Source organism: Panthera pardus, unplaced genomic scaffold (assembly GCF_024362965.1).
Source record: "Panthera pardus isolate Hobbes unplaced genomic scaffold, ASM2436296v1 HiC_scaffold_8, whole genome shotgun sequence".
Classification (NCBI taxonomy): domain Eukaryota; kingdom Metazoa; phylum Chordata; class Mammalia; order Carnivora; family Felidae; genus Panthera; species Panthera pardus.
In genome coordinates, this window is record NW_026527013.1 from 14,410,591 (window position 1) to 14,429,953 (window position 19,363).

At 55.4% G+C, this 19,363-nt stretch overlaps 1 protein-coding gene across 4 annotated transcripts; it reads right to left on the reverse strand.

Moving 5' to 3' along the window:
• Positions 1–209: 209 nt before the first annotated feature.
• On the reverse strand, positions 210–18,532 carry MEF2B (myocyte enhancer factor 2B). Of its 4 annotated transcripts, XM_019416432.2 has the most exons (10): positions 18,422–18,461; positions 10,048–10,114; positions 5,320–5,402; positions 4,152–4,355; positions 3,051–3,185; positions 2,195–2,342; positions 1,892–2,025; positions 1,704–1,797; positions 1,421–1,532; positions 738–1,100 (listed from the first exon to the last, which is right to left on the reverse strand). In XM_019416432.2, the coding sequence occupies exons 3-10, from the start codon at positions 5,371–5,373 to the stop codon at positions 875–877; spliced, it is 1,107 nt and encodes a 368-aa protein (XP_019271977.1). In that variant the 5' UTR covers positions 5,374–5,402; positions 10,048–10,114; positions 18,422–18,461; the 3' UTR covers positions 738–874. The 4 variants fall into 4 exon arrangements, with proteins under 4 accessions (XP_019271978.1, XP_019271977.1, XP_019271980.1 ...); XM_019416433.2 differs by lacking the exon at positions 1,704–1,797 and having other exon boundaries at positions 210–1,100; positions 18,422–18,462; XM_019416435.2 differs by lacking the exon at positions 10,048–10,114 and having other exon boundaries at positions 18,422–18,532.
• Positions 18,533–19,363: the final 831 nt, after the last annotated feature.

The window sequence follows — 19,363 nt, forward strand, 5'->3', positions numbered from 1 at the left end:
CACCTCGGGGTGCCTGGACTGGAGAAGCAAATGGAGCCCCCTCTGGTCCCTGGACACCCAAGTCTGCCCTCAGGAGACCCGCCAAAATGGGGGGGGGGAGATTGTGGGCCCCAAAAGTGGGTTGGTAAACGCCCGGCTCCCTCCTTCCTCTAGTGGGTCGAAATTGCTGGGTCAAGGGATCAAGGGACATTTAAAAGATGAATAATGTATCGACCGCTGCCAGCCGGCAGGTAGCACATCCAGGATTCCCAAGTGCTTCTTGCTGTAACCCAGCCTAGGGGCTTCCCCTTGTGCACAAGGCCCGACATCCAAATGAGGTGAGGGTAAATAGCCCAGTCTCTCGCCCCTGGAGTGGAACCACATTAGGTGCGCGCTCTGAGCGGTTCCCCGGGGTCCTCAGGGGGAGGGGGAGGGGGGCGGTGCTGCTCTCGAAATCACCTGCTCCCTGGCGCCCCTGCAGGGCTCTTCCCCGCCACGCCCCTCCCCCTCAATGGCCTTCCCCCGGGATACCCATCCTCGAATCCTTGTCTCAGGGTAGGGTTCTCATCTCCCAAACCGAGACAAGGCAAGGCTGAAGTCTCTTGGGAAAAGATGGGAGGACCCGGGAGTGGTGGTGGCTCTGAGCAGCGACAGACAGATAGTTTCGTCCACGGACACCAGAAGTGTTTTATTGGTGGATACACACACAGGAAAGGGAGAAAGGAGCCCCCCCGCCCCCACCTCCGACCGTGGATCCGAACGCCAGGCCCTCACTTCGGAGGGTCGTAACTGCTGGGTCTTCTCTAAGGACGCGGAGAAGGATGCGGGGAAGGGACCCCACGTGCCCTAGCCCAGCCCCGCGTGGGAAGAAGGACCGGTGCCACCCCTGGGTCCACTACCGGGCCCAGCCGTCCGCAGTGGGCAGCCGGCGCAGGGGGGGGCCTGGCCGTAGGGGCTCTGCCAGGGGCCGGGACAGGAGCAAGGGGTAGGGGAAAGTCTTGGGAAAGTCGCCGGGGCCCCCGGGGGCTGGCGAGAGGCGCTCGGACTTGATGTTGACTGGGGGGGTCGGCGGGGAGGCGCCGCGGGTGGGGGGACCCTCTTCACCCAGGCTTCGACCCCCACTGCAGGGAGAGAGAGAGAGGAGAGCCATGAGCTCAGCGGGGAAGGGAGGAAAGCCAGGGAGGTGGCACGGCGTGGGCAAAGGCTCGGCAGGAGGACCTTGGGAAAGGAGTGGGTGGCGATCCCTCTTGGGGCTTCCAAAATAGCCACCCATCCTGAGCAAGAACAGTCGGGCGGGGTTGAGTGTAGAACCAGGAGTGGCCACCAGGGGTCAGCTTTGGCCAGGGGCTTCAGAAGACGGAGGGACCCCCCCCCCCCCCCCACACACACACAGCGACCCGAATTGGGGAGGGAAGAGAGGAGAGGCAGTTAGGGTACTTACCTGGGCTGGGGAGGAGCGGCTGGGGGCCCATCACCCCTCGAGTGCTGCCAGGGAGCCAGGGTGGGGGGCTGCAGCAGGCCAGGGGGCGGCGGGGGGTCTCCCAGGCTATATTCTAGGGGGTAGGAGGAATAAACTGAGGCCCTGACCTCAGGGAGCCCTTGCCCAGCCAAGTCTGACCTATCCCGCCCACCAGTTCAGAGTTCTGGCGGGTGGGGAAATGTTGACACCCACCCCCAGCGGGGGTAAGGATGTCTCCCACGGCAGGGCAAGCGAGGGTGCATACCTGGGGGGCCTGCGGGGAGAAAGGGGAAACTCCCCAGTGGGGGTCCCGGAGCTGTGGCAGAGCATGGACTCTGTAGGCTACCATAGAGGCCTCTCTGTGGGGAGACAGGGAAAAGGGGAAACTGAGGCCCACACCCCAGGCCATCCTGTCTTCCCCCATCAGCCCTGCCATACCTTCCCCTCACTCACTGAGGTGCTCAGTCCCCCTCGGGCCCCCGCCAGGCCACCAGGCAGGTCCGGCCTCCGCCCATCTGCTGCCAGGTACAGGGGTGGTGGCGTCTTGTTGGCAAGGTGGCTTGGTGAGAAGAGAGGGTGTGCCAGGCCTGAAGAGCAGGAGACCCCAGAGAGAGGGCACGTTGCCTGTCATCTAATGAAGTCTGAGGTCCAGAGGTGATACACACAGACAAGCAGTGCCAGAGCCAAGATCCCCCCCTACAAGCCTCCCTGGGACTCCCACCTCCTTCTCCCCCAGGGCCTATGCCCCATGCTCACCTGGGGGCCCAGCTTTGGGGGCTGCTGGCCGGAAAGGGGATGGGCGGCTCTGGGCCGGCAGGGCCTCCCCAAGCCCACTGGGGTCACAGCCTGGTGGGGGCAGGGCCCCATATACCATGTCCGGGCTGGGCATAGTAGGGGCTGCTGGCTGAGGGCAGAGAGGACGGGATTGGTTGGAGGCACGTGGAGATGAGGGCATTAAGTCCGAGACAGAAAATCAGGGGCCAGCCTCCACCTCTGGAAGCCTTGCTCCTCCTCCCTCTGGCCTATCCCCGTATGGCTGAAGGAGACTGTCTGGGGCCGTCACTTCTTGACAGGCCCAGAGCTGAAGCTTCTTTTTTTTTTTTTTTTAATTTTATTAATGTTTATTTATTTTTGAGAGAGACAGAGCATGAGCAGGGTAGGGGCAGAGAGAGACGGAGACACAGAATCCAAAGCAGGGTCCAGGCTCCGAGCTGTCAGCACAGAGCCCATTGTGGGGCTCGAACTCACGAACCGTGAGATCATGGCCTGAGCTGAAGTCAGCCACTTAACCGACTGAGCCACCCAGGCGCCCCTGGAGCTGAAGCTTCTTACTCAGCACAGACTTGGCACTGAGGAGGCTTCCCAGAGTGTTTGATGAATCAAATAAATACAGTAGGAAGGAAATGGTTGTCCATTGAACTCTTATTCATCCTTCAAAGCTGCAGCTATAATGCCTACTCCTCCAGGAAGCCTTCCCTTTCCACCTAGGCAGAGATCTGCTTCCAGACTCTAGGCTTCTTGGCCTTAGGTCCCTGTCTTAGTCTCAGCCCTAACCACTTGGGCCTAGGAGGTGAGGGAGGGCCCCTTCATAGTGGCACAGGGAGTCACTTACATAGAGCCGGGGCCGGGGCAAGGCTGGGTCACCCCCATCACCTGCCAACCTCCGCACCTTCTCTCCTGGCCCCTCAGGCCCCTCATCTGGCTCCAGCTCTGGTCCATCGAGGCCCACACCTCTCCGCTTCAGTGTCTGTGGAAAGAGGAGACAATAGGGTGACTCTCCCTCCAGCCTAGCCAGGGAACCTGGTTCTAGAGGAGAGGGGAGAGCCCTACCCATCCAGCTCGGTGGGTGGACAGGAGCGCAGGCACAGCCTGTTCCAGCCAGATCCCATTGGCCAAAGCCCGAGTGCATGATCACCCAGTCAATTCCAGAGAGGCCCAGGTTACACGGTGGGGGCTGAGATCCACCAGGACCTGCTGGCACTGTCCTAACACTCCTCCTGAATATGACCCTGGTGCTTCTGTTCTGCACTCACGTGCAGCGTCAGGGCCTGGAGTGCAGTAGGTGTTTAATAAATGCTGGCAGACTGAGCACCTGAGGACAACTTTATAGGCCTTCCTGAGCTGCTTCCTCCTGGACCTGCCCATTCCTGGACCCCTGCCTCTCCTTTGACAGCTTCTCCTCATCCTCCTGAAACATTAAGGGTCCCCAGGCGCCGTCCTAGGCCTGCTGGTCTCTCCAGCTCTGTGGCTTTAGCTTCCCAACTTGCATACAAATTCCCATATCCAAAGGGACAGTGATCTTGACCATCCGCTAGTGCACAGGCTGCTTCTGCCTCTTCCTCCTGAGGACCCAGCAGCTCAGACAAAAACACTCCTGGACTTCAGTGAGGTGGGCTTGCTCACTGGGACACTGGGACACTCAATGTGGCCTTTCAGTTCTGTTTCTGGACACCCCAAACAGGCGACAGGATTAAATGAGATGATGTGCGAAAGAGACACAGCGCAGCCCTCGATGCACAGTGACTGATGTTTTTATTTCTACTCTTCAGGCAGCTGACCCTGGGAGGGACCCTACATTACCCTGCACCCGCTTTTACCAGCAGTGAAGCCAATCTGCAACACTCATCTTTCGTGCAAACCAAGAGTCCCCAGGCTCCAAGCGAGCACAGTGAGCTGGACCTCAGGGCGCTGGGGAGGAGGGCGCCAAGGGTACCTCGAGGATATCGGTGTTGGTGCGGCTCTCGTGGGGCTCACTGTACTCCGTGTACTTCAGGAGCACGCGGTCCATGTCTGTGCTGGCATACTGGAAGAGGCGATTGGCGCTGTTGAAGATGATGAGGGCGATTTCACAGTCGCAGAGCACGCTCAGCTCATAGGCCTTCTTCATCAGCCCAAACTTCCGCTTGGTAAATGTCACCTGGACCCAGGACCCACAGGCAGAAGACATGGATTTGGGGTGGCATGGGGGAGCCAGAGGGGCCTCACTACTCCCTGAGCAGGCCTTATGATCCCGTGCCTGGCACCTGCTCCCTCTTTCACACTTCTCAACCTGACAAACTCCTAGTTTTTAACATTTTTATTTACGGGGCGCCTGGGTGGCTCAGTCGGTGAAGCGGCCGACTTCGGCTCAGGTCACGATCTCGCGGTCCGCGAGTTCGAGCCCCGCGTCGGGCTCTGTGCTGACGGCTCAGAGCCTGGAGCCTGTTTCGGATTCTGTGTCTCCCTCTCTCTGACCCTCCCCCGTTCATGCTGTCTCTCTCTCTCTCTCAAAAATAAATAAACGTTAAAAAAATTTAAAAAATAAATAAAATTTTTATTTACTTATTTATTTATTCATAGAGCACACGAGTTGGGGACAGGGGCAGTGGGAGAGAGAGAGAACTTAATAAGCAGTCTCCAGGCTCAGTGCAGAGCTCGATCGGTGCAGGGCTCGATCCCATGACCCTGGGATCATGACCTGAGCTGAAATCAAGAGTCAGAAGCTCACCCGACTGAGCCACCCAGGCGCCCCTCAGCCTGGCAAACTCCTACTGGTGCTTCAAAGACCCAGCCCAAATGTCCTCTCCTTTGGGGAAGTTTTCCTTGGTCTCTAGGACAGAGCCTACACTCTCTCTCTGAGCTTCCTCAGGTCTGTGCCTCCCTCTGGACCAGCCCTGTGAGTTGGGTGTGTTTGTGTCCAGCTCCATCTCTCCTATGACTGGGGCTTCAGTCATCAGGGAGAATAAACGAATAAACCATCATGAAAATGAGCAAATGCTACATTTCAAACTGCGGACACCACATCAAGTTTCCCCGATCCCCTGTAGCTCCCCCTTTGCCCAGGCTGTATCCACTGCCAAGAACGCCTTTCCCCTGACCACTGTTGTACCCACTGAACTCACCTGCCGATTCCTTTGGTCCAGAATGCGTGAGATCTGGATTTTTTTCCTCCCCATTGTCCCAGGCTTGGTGGAGAGAACTTGGCCTTGGGGGGAAGGAAAAGAGGACAGAGTGGGTACAGGAGAGAGTGAGACCAGGCATCCAGCCTCCCCTCTGTCTTCCACCTGCATCCGCCAAGCACTGAGGGGAAGACGTTGGGGGAAATCAAGGCAGGCTGGGTCACCTCCACAGCCCCCTCCCCCCTCAACCAGCCCAGGATAGAGTACATGCTCAGTGAACACCTTTGGACCAACTCCACACGAAGAGAAGGCTGACCAAGGGCAAAAGATAGAGGCACAGGGGCACCTGGGTGGCTCAGCTGGTTGAGCGTCTGACTTTGGCTCAGGTCATGATCTCATAGTTCATGAGTTCGAGCCCCACATCGGGCTCTCTGCTGTCAGCAAGGAGCCCACTTTGGATCCTCTGTCCCCCTGTCTCTCTCTGCCTCTCCCCCACCTGCGCACATGCTCTCTCTCTGCCAAAAAAGAATAAATATTTTAAAAATTAAAAAAGAGAAAGTTATCCCTCTTTAAAAAAAAAAAAACAACTTTGAAGTTTATTTATTTAGAGAGAGACAGAGTCAGCACAAGTAGGGGAGGGACAGAGAGAGAGGGAGACAGAGAATCCCAAGCAGCCTCCACACCATCAGCACGGATCCTGACACGGGGCTCAAACTCACAAAATTGTGAGATCCTACCCGAGCCGAAATCAAGAGTTGGACACTTAACCAACTGAGACACCCAGGCGCCCTGAAAGTTATGCCTCTTAAAAAACAAAAACAAAAACAAAAAAGAGAGAGAGAGAGAGAGAGAGAGAGAGAGAGAGAGAGAGAGAGAGAAGAGTTACAGATGCCCCGCCCCTACCTCTAAAACACAACAAGCTGGTAATTGTAGGACCTCCAGGGAGCCTGACCTCCCTACGCCCCCCTGTGTGTGCAGTGGGGATAACAGTGTCATGATCAGCCCAGTGTTGTCAGGAGATAAAATAAAGTAGCCCATGTGAGGCATTCAGATCTGCCCGACACACAGGTGCCACATAAGCACTGCTATTACGAATACTGGCAACAGCCTAAAAGCCCTTGACAGGCCAGGTTGGAGGGACCTCCGATGCTGACATCTGGCGGCTCTAAGGATACATTGTTCACTGAATCACTAACCCTGAGCCACTGGAAGAAAGCCTGGTCCCCACGTTGGACACCTTTAACCCATTCAATCCTATAACAGCTCCCCAACAAGCAAGATTGAGGGCTGTGGTTACAAGTAAACACATATTTAAAAATTGCATTGAGAGTAGAAAAAAGACTAGAAGGAAATACACAAGATAGGAGTCACTGCTGGGTGGAAATTTATGGGTGAATTTTCCCTCCTTTTTAAAAAGTTGACATGCGATCACACAACCTAAAATTAACCATTTTAAAGTGTGCAATTCGGGGGCACCTGGGTGGCTTGGTTAAGCATCTGACTCTTGATCTCGGCTCAGGTCATGATGTCACCATTCGTGAGTTCAAGGCCCCCTTTGGGCTCTGCACTGAGCATGGAGCCTTCTTGGGATTCTCTCTCTCTCTCTCTCTCTCTCTCTCTCTCTCTTTCCCTCTTTCTCTGCCCCTCCCACACTTGTGCATGCTCGCTCTCTCTCTCGCTCTTGCTCTCAAAATAAATAAATAAATTTTAAAAAAAGTTCCTTCTAGGGGCACCTGGGTGGCTCACTCGGTTGAGCATCCAACTTCAGCTCAGGTCATGATCTCATGGTTTGTGAGTTTGAACCCTGCATCAGGCTCGCTGCTGTCAGAGAAGAGCCTGCTTCGGATCCTCTGTCCCCCTCTTTCTGCCCCTCCCTTGCTCATGCTCTCTCTCTCTCTCTCAAAAATAAACATTGAAAGAAAAATACCTTCTAAAGTGTGCAATTCAGTGGCATTTAGTGCATTCACAGTGTTGCACAACCACCACCTCCAGGTGGTTCCAGAAATTTTTGATCCCCCAAAAGGAGGCCCCATGCCTATTAGCACTCATTCCCCATGTCCCTCCCCCAGCCCCTGTCAAGCACTAATCTACTTTCTGTCTGTATGGATTTGCCTGTTCTGGACATTTCATGTAAATGGAATCATACAATGTGTGGCCTTTGGTGTCTTTTTTCTTCCCTTTTTGATTTTCTGAATTTTCTAACTTTCCCCTCTCTTATTCTTAAAAGAATAACAGGTTGGGGTGCCTGGGTGACTTAGTCGGTTAAGTGCCCAATTTTTTATTTCAGCCCACGTCATGATCTCATGGTTGTGAAACTGAGCCCTACGTCCTGGGCATAGAATCTGCTTAAGATTCTCTCTTTCTCCTTCTCCCTCTGCCCCTCTGCTGCTGTCTCTCTCACTCTCTCTCTTTCTTAAAAAAAAAAAAAAATTATTTATTTATTCATTGATTTATATGTAACAGGTGAGAGGAGGTCTGGACAACCAGAAAAGACGTCAAGTTTGGAGCCCAGACAAGGGTTTGGACCTGAGTTCTGCTTGAGAGAAACCTTGGAACGTTCTCATGAGGACCTTGGATCTCCCTGGAGGGGTGCTCAAGGGTGAGAATGGGTAGGCCTTCCCCAGTGCTCCCCATTCAGCAGGGGTGCTGGGAACAAAGGAGTCACATTGCCCGTAGTGGGGCACTCACCCCACTCTACAGCCACCCCACGGCGTCCAAGACCCCCTCCACCAACTCTATGACCACATGACCTCCCAGCCCCTCTCATGTCACGGGTGACTGAGGCTTCGGGTGAGTGGCGTGCCCAGGGTCAGGTGAGCCTTGCTCAGGTCCCAGATGGCCTCTGACCCACTTGGCAGATCTCAGCAAGGGAGGCCTCTCCCTAGGCCTCAGTTTGCTGTTCTGTGGTTGGGCTGGGTATAAAATGCTGAGCACCTGAAACAAGGCCTGGGAATGAGCTCTTGGGAAGTGGAGGAAAATGTGGGTCCATCTCCAGGAGCAGCCATACCTGCTTCCCAGACTCCAGTCTCAGGAGTTTGGGCAGGACCCTCAGAGTCCCAGGGCCCAGGAGTGTTAGACACTGTCATATGCGGCCTGCTGTGTGACCCTAGGTGTGCCCTCCACTCTCTCCGGTCTGTGTCTCTGAGTAGTCACAACTATGCAGAGCCAGGACCCATGGGAGCCCCAGCCCCGGCCCCCTAGCTCCAACTTGACTTGCTAAATTTAACTTCCCAGGCTAATTTTAATCCCCGGCCGGAATCGGGTGCGTTCCCACGACTGGGACATGTTGCCCCCGCCCTGACAGGTCCCTGGGGACCGGAGGGGGGCACTGGTCCGGAGGTCCTGGTGCCAAGGTGGCTCCGGAAATGCCCCCGTGCCTGGGGTCCCATGGGAACAAGGGACTTAGACGTGAGTCTCCGGGCCTGGAAGATTCGAATCTTGACCCTTTTCAAACTGGACCCTTTCCTGTCCGTCCCCAGTTTAGACAAGGACGTCCTGGCCAGGGCAGAGTTCACATGACGAGGGAGCCCCAAGAGCCAGAAGGCCGGGGTTGGCCGGGGGGCGGGGTGGTCTCTTTGCACTGAGACTCAAAAGCGGAGACAGGAAGTGAGTTCCATTTAGAAGCAAGAGCAGGTACGAAGGCCCTGAAGGACACACTAACAAGGAGGCCAGGAGGAGAGGCCATAGACGCAGGGCCTCTCTGGGTCCTCTGAGCTGTGAGGAGGACTGTGGGTTTTGGTCTAAGAGTGACAGAGGGCCCTCAGAGGGTTCCGAGCAAAAAGGGATGGAGGTTTGATTTATCATTTAAAAACTTTAGCCACAGCTGCCATGGAGAGCAGGACTGTTGGAAGCCGGGCTAGAGACGGCAGGAGACTTGAGGAGTAGACCAGGGCTGTGTCCATCTGGCCAGAGGCAGGGGGTGAGGCCCCCTCTGTCCTAGGCTGGCATCGTACGCTTTAAGTCACTGCGCTCCAGGGGTCTTTGGTTCCTCTGCTGGCATGCCACCAGACCCTCTGCCATCTCTGGGGCCAGGCCTGACAGATGCCGGTGGGCTTATGCAGGGCTTTGACTCTTCTGAGTCTTGTGATCCTGAAACCCCCAATCCTCACCCAAGAACCAAAGTCATCTCCATTCTGGCCCTTAAGGGATCTACCCAACACACAGCTCTGATCATACCCCTTCCTGCTCACACACTCTCCGTGGCTCCCCTCTGCCCTCAGGGGAAAGTGCTAGTCCCCAGCCTGGCATTTGAGGCCCTGCCCCAATCAACCCCTGCCCATCTTAATCTACCTTCAATGAAATGACTCTGCTTGGAAAGCCCTTTTTTCACTTGGCCAACTCCTATTTACACTTCAAAACCCAGCTCAAAACATTTATTCCTCCACGAAGCCCTCCCTGCCCTCACTCTGGATTCCTACGGCTCCCGAAGTTTCCCTCCAGTTTTGACCCCATGGAGCTAGGGGTACGTATATCCGGCTCTGTCTCCCTCAGACTGGAAGCCCCTCATAACCAGATTTAGTGAATGGAGCAGGTCAAGAGAGACTCTGAACTCCCCCCCAGCTTCCCTCAACAACTTCCTCTCAGACTCCCCCAGCTGACTCCCTACCCAGAAATACATGGGCATGCAAATCCAGTCACTCAGCGTTGACCTGTCTCAAGCCCAGGTGTGAAGGGCCAGCCAAGGAATGCGGAGGCGGAAGGCCCAGGGTGTGCATATATATTTGTACTCACATGCAAATCCCCACTGAGCCGCAGACAGACCCAGCGGCCTGGTCTCCAGATGTTGGCGTGATCGGAACTGCTGGGGGGAGGTGGCAGCACATGCTGAATGTGCCAGGCACGAGGGGGGAGGCCTCTTCTGTGCACACATTCCCCACCCCCACCCCCCAAAAAATATCCAGCCAGAAAGCAGAGAGCTTGTAGCAGCTGCCCAGCAGAGAAGCCGAGAAATGGACCCATTGCCCTGGGAATGGAGCAGCGAAGGAGGGTCAGGAGAAACCCAAGAAGGCATCTCAGAGGAGGAAGCATGTAGTTGGGCCTTGGTGGACAGGCTGGATGGGGGCCTGAGCAGATGGGCAGGGGGTGGGCATTTGAAGCCGAGGGTCCAGCACCTCCCTCCCTTTTTCTGCACATCCTCATGCTTAGCAGGTATGAAGTATCAACCATGTGCCAACCATTGTAATAAGCTGACCGCAAAGGAAGTAGAAAGTTTAAGTAAACCAATGACCATAGAAGATTAGAAAAGTGACACGAGACCTACCATTAAAAGGACAACAGGAAAAAAAAAAGGACAACAGGACCAGATGGCCTTAAAGGTTCTTTTATCAAACCTCAAGGAAGAGGCAAGCGCAATGTTATTTAAACTAACTCAGACCTTTGCAAACAATGGGAATCGCCCCCAGTCATTTTGATGAAACTATCGCGTGTCAGAACCCGACTAAGTCCAAATCAAGAGAAGTATTGACCATGAGAGGGGTGAGCCAGGCATTTCAGAAAAGACCTCTCCGAAGAGGTGAGATTGGAGCCAAGACCTAAAGCACGAGAAAGAGACAGCCAAGCAAGGGAAGAGCCAGTAGCGGGAAGATCGAGGGGGAAGGGTGTTCCTGGCAGGGGGGAACTCCGAGGGCAAAAGTCTGCAGCGATCATGAGTTTGGCATTTTAAAGAAATCATGGAAGACTGTATGGCTGGACAGCATGGCGGTGGGGAGAGGGAGAGAGGTGGCGGTGGGGAAGACTGCAGGGGTCGGATCACATAAGGCCACAGTGAAGACCGTGGGCTTTACTCCGAGGTCAACGAAGAGCCATGGAGAGTTTGGGGGCACAGGATGTAATTTTACAGTTTTAAAAATCCCCGTGCATTCTCTTACATTGCTGGTGGGAAGGGACAGAGGTAGAGCCACTCTGGAAAGCTATCTGGCATCTGCTAAAGCTGAATATACATCTTCCCTATGACCCAGCAATCTCTCTCCTCAGTATTCACCCAAGAGAAATGGATCCATATTTTACCAAAGGACAACACCGACAAGAGTGTTTTCAGTAGCTTCGTTCATCATGGCCCCAAGCTGGAACCCACCAAATGCCCTCAATGGGAGAATCAGTTAGCACTTTCTGGTAGATTCTATGATGGACGGTAAAAGGATGCACTCCAGATCCACGCAACCACACAGGTGAATCTCTCAGACCACACGCTGATTCAACAATGCTGGACTGGACAGAGGGGACACACTGTATAATTCCATTTACGCGCAGTTCTACAGTAGGCAAAGCTCACAGTGATGAACGTCACACAGTGGCCATCCCAGGCAGGTGCCATGACAGAGCAGTGGGAGTTTCAGGGGTTCCTCCCCGGTCCAGAGTCCGGGTACACAGACGTGTTTAGTTTGTGCCAATGTATTAACCCTACTCCAATGATTTGTGCATCTTTCTCTCTATGATTTATCTCAACCAAAAGATTTTTTTTTCTAAAGCTTCTCCAGCTCATGACTGCTGTGGGGAGTAGCGTCTAATAAGGAGGACAAGGAAAGGCCCGGACAGGTGTCCAGTGGGAGACATGAGGCCTGAACTAGGACGGGGGCAGAAGTGGAAGAATTGCTTGGCAATCAAAGGGCCAGGATGCACTGGTGGCACGCTTGTGGGGGGAGGGGGAGGAGCCCAGGGTCCCAGGCCTGAGCACTGTGCAGGGGAGGGCAGAGAGGACAAAGGAAGATTTTATGAGTGCCTGGTGGTCACTAAGTCAATCAACAAACACCTCTGGGGTCCTTTGGGCCATAGACTGTCACCTCCCAGGCCTGGCAAGATTATTTAGCACTTTGGTGATAGAGATATGGGGCTGAGGAAGAATGCCACCCTCCCACGGATGGTTCACCCGTGTCAGTCTCCCCAGCGGGGGGCTCAGTTTTCTCACCTGTAAATGGGGGTGAGAATCCTTCTCCCACCAGTTGGGGAGAAGCGGGTGGTGGATGGCTCTGCTGACCTTATCTTCTGGCCTTCCAGAAGCCAGAAGGAAAAAGGGCCGGGCCTTGGAACTGGGGGCGCTGAGTCAGCATGCCATCTTGCAAGACCACAGCAACACTCACACGGTGACACGCTGGGTGACATCGAGCCCCCATTTCCTCCCCCCATAAAATGGGTCACAGAATTCTGACCTCAAAGGCCTTGAAGCAAGGGTTTGAGAGAACAGATCAGGGGTCCATCAAGTTCCCCTTCTTGGTTCCCAGTGGGGCTTTAACGAGGGGACGAGTGGCGAGCCACACTGCCAGACCCCTGAGCCCAGAGGCCACAGCTTGGTGGGGCACCCGCACCGGGAAAGGAGGGGAGGAAAGGAGAAGTGAGAGGCAGGTGGGTGGCGGGGGGGAGGTGAGGGCCCGCGGGGACGCGGCGAAGCGGGGAGGGGGCGCTGCTCCTGGGTGGCTGCAGCGAATCAGGCCTGCGGCCCCGCCTCACGCAACCCAGGCGGTGGTTTCATCACCTGCTCCCCAAGTACCTCATTACAGGCAACAGGAAGAGCCCCTTGGAAATCCGGGACACCCCCCCCCCCCATCTCTTGAGGGCTCAAGCAGTTCTGACCCCAGCTGCCAGCGACCCTCCCCTCCCCAGCAGGGGCCCTGGGTCCGCCTCCTACCCTGGGGGCCTAGGGAGATGGTGCCCCAAGTGGGGGGCCTCTGTGGGTGACCTAGAGGCTGGCTCAGCCCACAGTGGTCCCTGAGGGTAGGTGGGTTCTGGCAGTGACTCTGGTGTGGCCAAACTTCTGTGGGCCTCAGTTTCCTCCACCAGAAAATGGGGAGAGTCAGAGCCAGTGAGCTGGGGGACAAGGCTTCACAGTAGGGGGTCTGTACATGCCCTTCCCTCCTACCCTGCCCGGGGAGCTTTTCTGGTCACTGGGCCCTGACCTTCGGTCATCTCTACTCAGCCCTGGGAGGTGCCCAGATCAGAGCAAGGGTCCTAGGCAGATCCAGGCAGGAGGACTGAGGAACAGGGACGCAGGGATAAAGCCCATTCCTCAAATGGACAGATGAGCGTAGGGAGATTCCATACATAAGGAGACCCCCCAAACACATGCAGAGCCCCTCAAAATCCACAGATGCTTAAAACATATACAGATCTGGGGGCGCCTGGGTGGCTCAGTCGGTTGAGTGTCCAACCAGCTCAGGTCATGATCTCACCATTCGTGAGTTCGGACCAGGCATTGGGCTCACGGCTGTCGGCGCAGAGCCCGCTTTGGATCCTCTGTCCCCCTCTCTCTCTCTGCTCCTCCCCCGCTCACACTCTCTCAGAAAGTAAACATTAAAAATAAAACATATACACATCTCCTGGACACACACATCACCTTCAAACACATGTGGATCACTCCATGCAAAAGGCCCCCGAAACGCACGCAGTCCATAATACATGCAGACCCCCCCCCAAACCCATACAGCTATCCAAACACACATATTCCCAAAAGACACCCAGATCACCGTGTATATGCAGACCCCCAAATACACACACTGAGACCACAACACATTCCGGTTCTCCAAGTGCACACAGACTCCCAAATATGCACAGACACCCCCAAACATACCATGCCCCCCCCCAGTACAGGCATGCTTGTCGTCCATTTCCCATAGATGCCAGACACACGTAGGGCCCCCATGCCCGCGGTGGTATTGCCCAACCTTCTGGCTTCTTGAGGAAGAGTGGTCAGCAGCTCCAGGGGAGAGATGGGGGTTGGGGAGTCTGTGGGAAGTGAGCGTCTGTGGGGGGCACGTACATGGACGCTTCATGGGAGTCACAAGCTATACTGGTGCAGGAGGCAGGTGACTGTATGGATCTTCGTGGTGTTCCTGGGAACTGTGGGGGGGTCTAGAGGTGTGGTATGTCACCCACAGGTGGCTCTGAATCCCAGAAACTGAGAACGTTCCAGTTGGAGAAGGCCCCTTATGGTCCTTTGTCCATAGGTCCCTTTGGCACCCATAGGGGAACTGAGGCCCAGCGGCGTCCCTCAGACCTCGCCTCCCCCAGTCTTCTCCTTAAGGGGCCCACTGTGGCCATGTGCTGAGAGGGTTGTGGCTGTAGGCCTGGCCAGATGAGGGTTCAATTCCTGGCTCCACGCATACTCACTGCCTGACATATTCTGAGCCTTAGTTTCCCCATTTGTACTACGAGTCCCTGGGAGCTCCCCAGGTGCCCACTACCTGTCCTTCCTCTTTAGAAAGGCCTCATCTACCAGCAAATACCCAGTACACCTTCTGTCCCTTTTCGGGCACCTGACACCAGCCCCAAACAGACCTGCTACATTCCCATCACTAGGCCTTTGCCCAGGCTGGGCCTTCCCCCCCGGAAAGCCCTTGTCAGGTTTGAGGACATACCTCATATCCTTTGAAACCAGGCAAAAATCCCTTTTTCTGGAGGAGCCAATTTTCCCAGGAGAGATTCATCTCTCCCTGAGGCACTTAGCCCCACCAGATACTTTTTGTGCTTCGTTGTTACTTTCTGTGATGATCATGTTACCCTAGCATGTTCACTCAGTGAGGGCAGGGTGGAGCCTTCCCAGGGCCCTGCACACAGTAGGCCCCCCAGTCACCCTTCCTTGAATGGACGAGCCAACTGCTTAACAAATGGAAGAAACCCGTTCAGGTTTTTTTTCAAACACCTTGTGGCCCACAAGACAAATTTGAGCCCCACCCCCTCCCACCCCGTTTGAGACCCTTGCTCTAACGGCCAACAGCACAACCCCCCACTGGAGGTGCTCAAGTGCCTCTCAGGCCAAGGTACGACTGTCCATTTGGGAAGGAAATCACGTCCTTCATCTGCCAAGAAGGCCAGTTTCTCTGTCACCGTCACTGCAAATGGAAGCCCACCACTCCCTCTTACCTCCCCGAGGGGGTTGGGTCCCTAAACCCCTGGAGCCGAGAGAGACTCTACATTCAGAACCCAACTTCCTGTCCCAGATTGGAGTCCAGGGTCACCCAAAGCACCCTGTGATGTTCCCAAGCCATAGGAGCAACTGCAGGGAGAGCCCAAGATTTCTCTCTTTGTTCCAGAGAAAGAGCTCCCCATGGGAACCCCAGAAATTCATCCCCTGCGGCCAAGGCCTCCCTGCTTGGGAAATTAACACATCTGTCAGCTCTGAGCGGAAGGGACTCAGCATACAGACTGACAGACCTGAGATGTAGTCATCAAGGACCCAAAGATGGGGTCTTGGGGCATCCCTGGTCTCCACTCTCTTCCCCCAGAAATGTCTGAGAGCCCACCAGGTGCACGGGACACAGGGGTAGGGAGTGAACAGACCCAGCCTGACTTCCTCCATTGCCCAGTCCTGTGGGAGAAGTGACAACAGACACATAATCCTTTCAGAGACAGAGGCCTTCAAGGAAGAAATTCAACAGGGGGAAGGAGTAGGGGTAGGTGGCAGGGGAGGGAACTGTGTTGGGCCTTTCTGAAATGGGAGTCCTCAAGGACGAGAGGACATCAGCCATGTCAGGATGTGGGGGAGGGACTGCCTGGTGGAAGAAATGGCAGGTGCAAAGGACCTGAGGTGGGAGCATGCTGGTCAGGTTCCAGGTGCAGGGGAAGTCAGTGTGACTAAAGCACAGTAAATGAGGGGCACTACATGGGGCCTCAAGGGTGGGGATGAGAGGGTGGACTGCAGAGCAATGGGGAGTCATGGAGGGTGCATGAGCAGGCGAGGGCTGTGGTCTGATTCAGGATTTTCAGAAGACCCCATGGCTGCTGTGGGGAGAAGTCCTGTCAGGGCAGGAGACCAGGACAGCAATTGGTTGGAGACAGTGGGTGCTGTGGGTGTGGAAAGTGGACAGAAGCAGGCCTGTGCCCATGGCAGTGACTCCTTGTGCCAACCCTCCTCAGTTGCTCCCTTCTGAGGGCCCTGCCTTGACCCCAGGCAAACCTGGACCTGGAGGAGATCAGGCCAGGAAAGCTGACAGGCCTGAGGCCTCCTTGGCCCTGGTAGAGGGTGGGGTGATGGTGGGGGGCCTTGATGGGGCTCACAGGTACCTCCACTTGTCACAGTTCAGATGTCACCTCCTATTATTGAGCGCCTACTGTCTGCCCAGGCCCACATGCCACCTCATTTACACACAGGACCTGCCTGACCCACAGACAGCCCAGTGAAGCGGAGATTGCTATCCCCGTTTCACAGAGGAGGAGCCCGTCTTTCCCGGGCCACACAGAGAGACCCCCAGATTCTCACTCCAGCCTGGGCTTGAGCCCTGGGGCTATCTGGCTGTAGCCCAAACTCGCCACTCCTGCACGGTCTGGGAGGTGAGCCTGGATCACTGTTGGGATCCTAGACACTCATTCCTCAGCCTGAAGATGACCGGGAATCCTCACAAGCTCCCAGGGCACGGGCCCAGGAAGACCCTTTTGGGGGTTGAGAAATGGGGCCCAACCTCTGTGTGTACCTCACAGGGATTCAAGGGCCAGGGTTGGGGTGAGCTCTCTGACCCCAAATGGGATCTCAGTGTATGATAAATCCTCTCTGAAAAATGACATCTGTGCATATGTGCCTCAAATCTTCTGGAAGGCCAGACCCCTAACATTTCTACACTCCTTGCATCTGAGTTGGGGGTCCCTTTCCCCTCTTAATTTGCATCTTCCATATGTCTGCCCGGTTGGGTAATGATTTCATGAAATAAATCATTAGTTGGAGATAGGATGTAAAACTGAGCTCAACTTGCTCAGGTCACAGGGGCAGCCACAGAGCTCAGAGAGGGGCAGTGATCTGTCTGAAGTCACAAAGAGAGGAGTGAGAGAAGGCTGGGCCCCTCGCTCCTGGATTTTATTCTTTGGCAGTGGCCCAGGAATAGCATTGAGCCTATGTTTTTTCTGAGGGGCCTGAATGTCTCCATCTGGCCTCAGTCTTCCCTCCTTGCAAAATGGGGGCTTCAGACCAAATAAGCAGCTTCCGACTCTTGAAGGTGAGGCCCTGGGCCCTAAATGTTCTGAAATTCCATTCCCTGGAATCCAAGATTCACTCCTTGACTCAGACAGGCAGTGGTAGGCAGACAGGGGGACAGGATGGAGCAAGGCTGACTTCTCCCAAAGTCCCTTTGACCTTTGTAATCAAACCCCACACGCTTGTCTTTCCAACTCTAAATACTGTTTTGAATCCACTTTCTTTTACCCCAATAGTCTGAAAATTCTTATCACTGGATGCCAAATGTCCAGAGGTCCTGACCTTCCCGAGTGGGGATTCTAGGCCAGGACAAGCATGAGGCCTCAGCTATTTCTGACTTCTCAAGTCAGCAACAAAGGGACTGGAGATAGCCAGGTGGATCGGTCGGCCCTGTCTGCAGCCCTGGACCCTGAGAGAGGCGGAGGGGGGTGGGAGGAGCATAACTGCAAAAGTACCACTTTCATGTCAGCTTGTCATGTGCTGACAGTCTCGCAGGGCTGTGACTATCGTTCCTGTACCCATTTCCCAGATGGGACAACTGAGGCACAGGAAAGAGGGTGACCCAGGCAGCTGTGATCCCCCACCCAGGGCTCCACACCCCCTATCCTGCCCCCAGCCATACAGGCACCCCATGGGCCCAGCTGAGGCCCCGCATTCTCCTCGTGAAGCTCAAATCCCACGGGGCAGGCAAGGGTCATGGCAGTCACAGGCACACATGGATGGTTATGCCACACGCAGGTCTGGGGCAGTGACACAAAAGGGCACAGCCGTAGCAGGAAGGCACCGGGCTGTGTACAGGGGCTTGGAGGGCATGCAAAGGAGTGCATCCCAGGAGAGGAGGACACCCCAGCTCACAGACCAGACATACAGCTCACAGACACATCCAGGGGCTCATGGCCCCCCAGTTCCCCAAATGACATCAAAACCCTCAGACACAGGCCCCTTGGGCATACAACCTCTCAGAAACATAGCCTTTGGACTCACAATCCTTTGGACACACCCTCCCCCTCGAACACACCCCTCCGACTCACATCCTTTGGACACATAGCCTCTCAGGACACACAACCTCTCAGACTCACATCCTAGGACGCACATCTCTTAGACACACAACTCTCCAGCACACAGCAGCACACTTGGACCTCCAAACCCAACCCAAACCACAGATGCCGTTCTAAAGACACCACACAAACCTTGGCCCGACGCGACACGCACCTGCTGGGCCTGGGCCCTCTGGACGCTCAAGTACCAGCCAGGCAGCAGCAGCAGCACAGAGCTCGGAGCGCAGGGCGGCCACAGGTGCCTTCGGGACGGGCGGCCCCGCCCCCTCGGGAGCTGATTGGGTGGGGTGGGGATCATTTGTATATAGGGCGCGTTCATGAGCCGTGATGGGCGGGCACTTGGGCGCGTCCCCGCCCCGGGAGTTCTGGGCACTCGGATTCAGACCCCGGAAGACGCGGAAATGGGGAGGGAGTGTAATGAAGAAAGGAGACCGGAGAGGGGGCTGGATCAGACCCGCCAGACTTCCCCCACCCTCACTAGGCGCCTGTGACCTTACTACTGTGACCCTGGCGCTAATTCGGACCTTGTCTCTAATTTGGACCACGGCTAGCCCCAACTCTAGACTTTTTCTAAACTGAGTGAAATACAACTCTGACCCAAGACCCTGAAGGCCCCAGAGACGGAGCCCTTCTCGAAGCTAACATTGATCCTTGCTCTCGCCCAAATGGAGGGATTGCAGAAAGCTGGCTCTGGGATCGCCTGTGCGGGCTCGCTCATCTGTGCCTCCTGTAGCTAGATGTGTGCCTCACGTGTCTTGACAGGAAGGCAACAGACCCCTCGGCTTCTAGGCGCCGTCCTCCAGTTTAAAGGTCAGCTGTGTGTAGGGGGACTGGCTTCCAGAACTAGACTCCAGCCGAGACCTCTGCATCCACTCCCTCCATGGGATCCCAGCACCACCCAGCACACGTCTAGGCCCAGAGGGGAAATCAGAGCAGAATTAGTGAGTGAATCAATGTGAAAAGAATTACAGAATGAAGATGATTTTTGGATTGTGTAAGCCAGGAGAAACTCCTAGCCTGGCGAAGACAGAGCTGCCACACACTGCCCTGGCTCTGGGGAGTCAGGACTGGGCTAGAAGGGTTGGGGAGGGCTTCC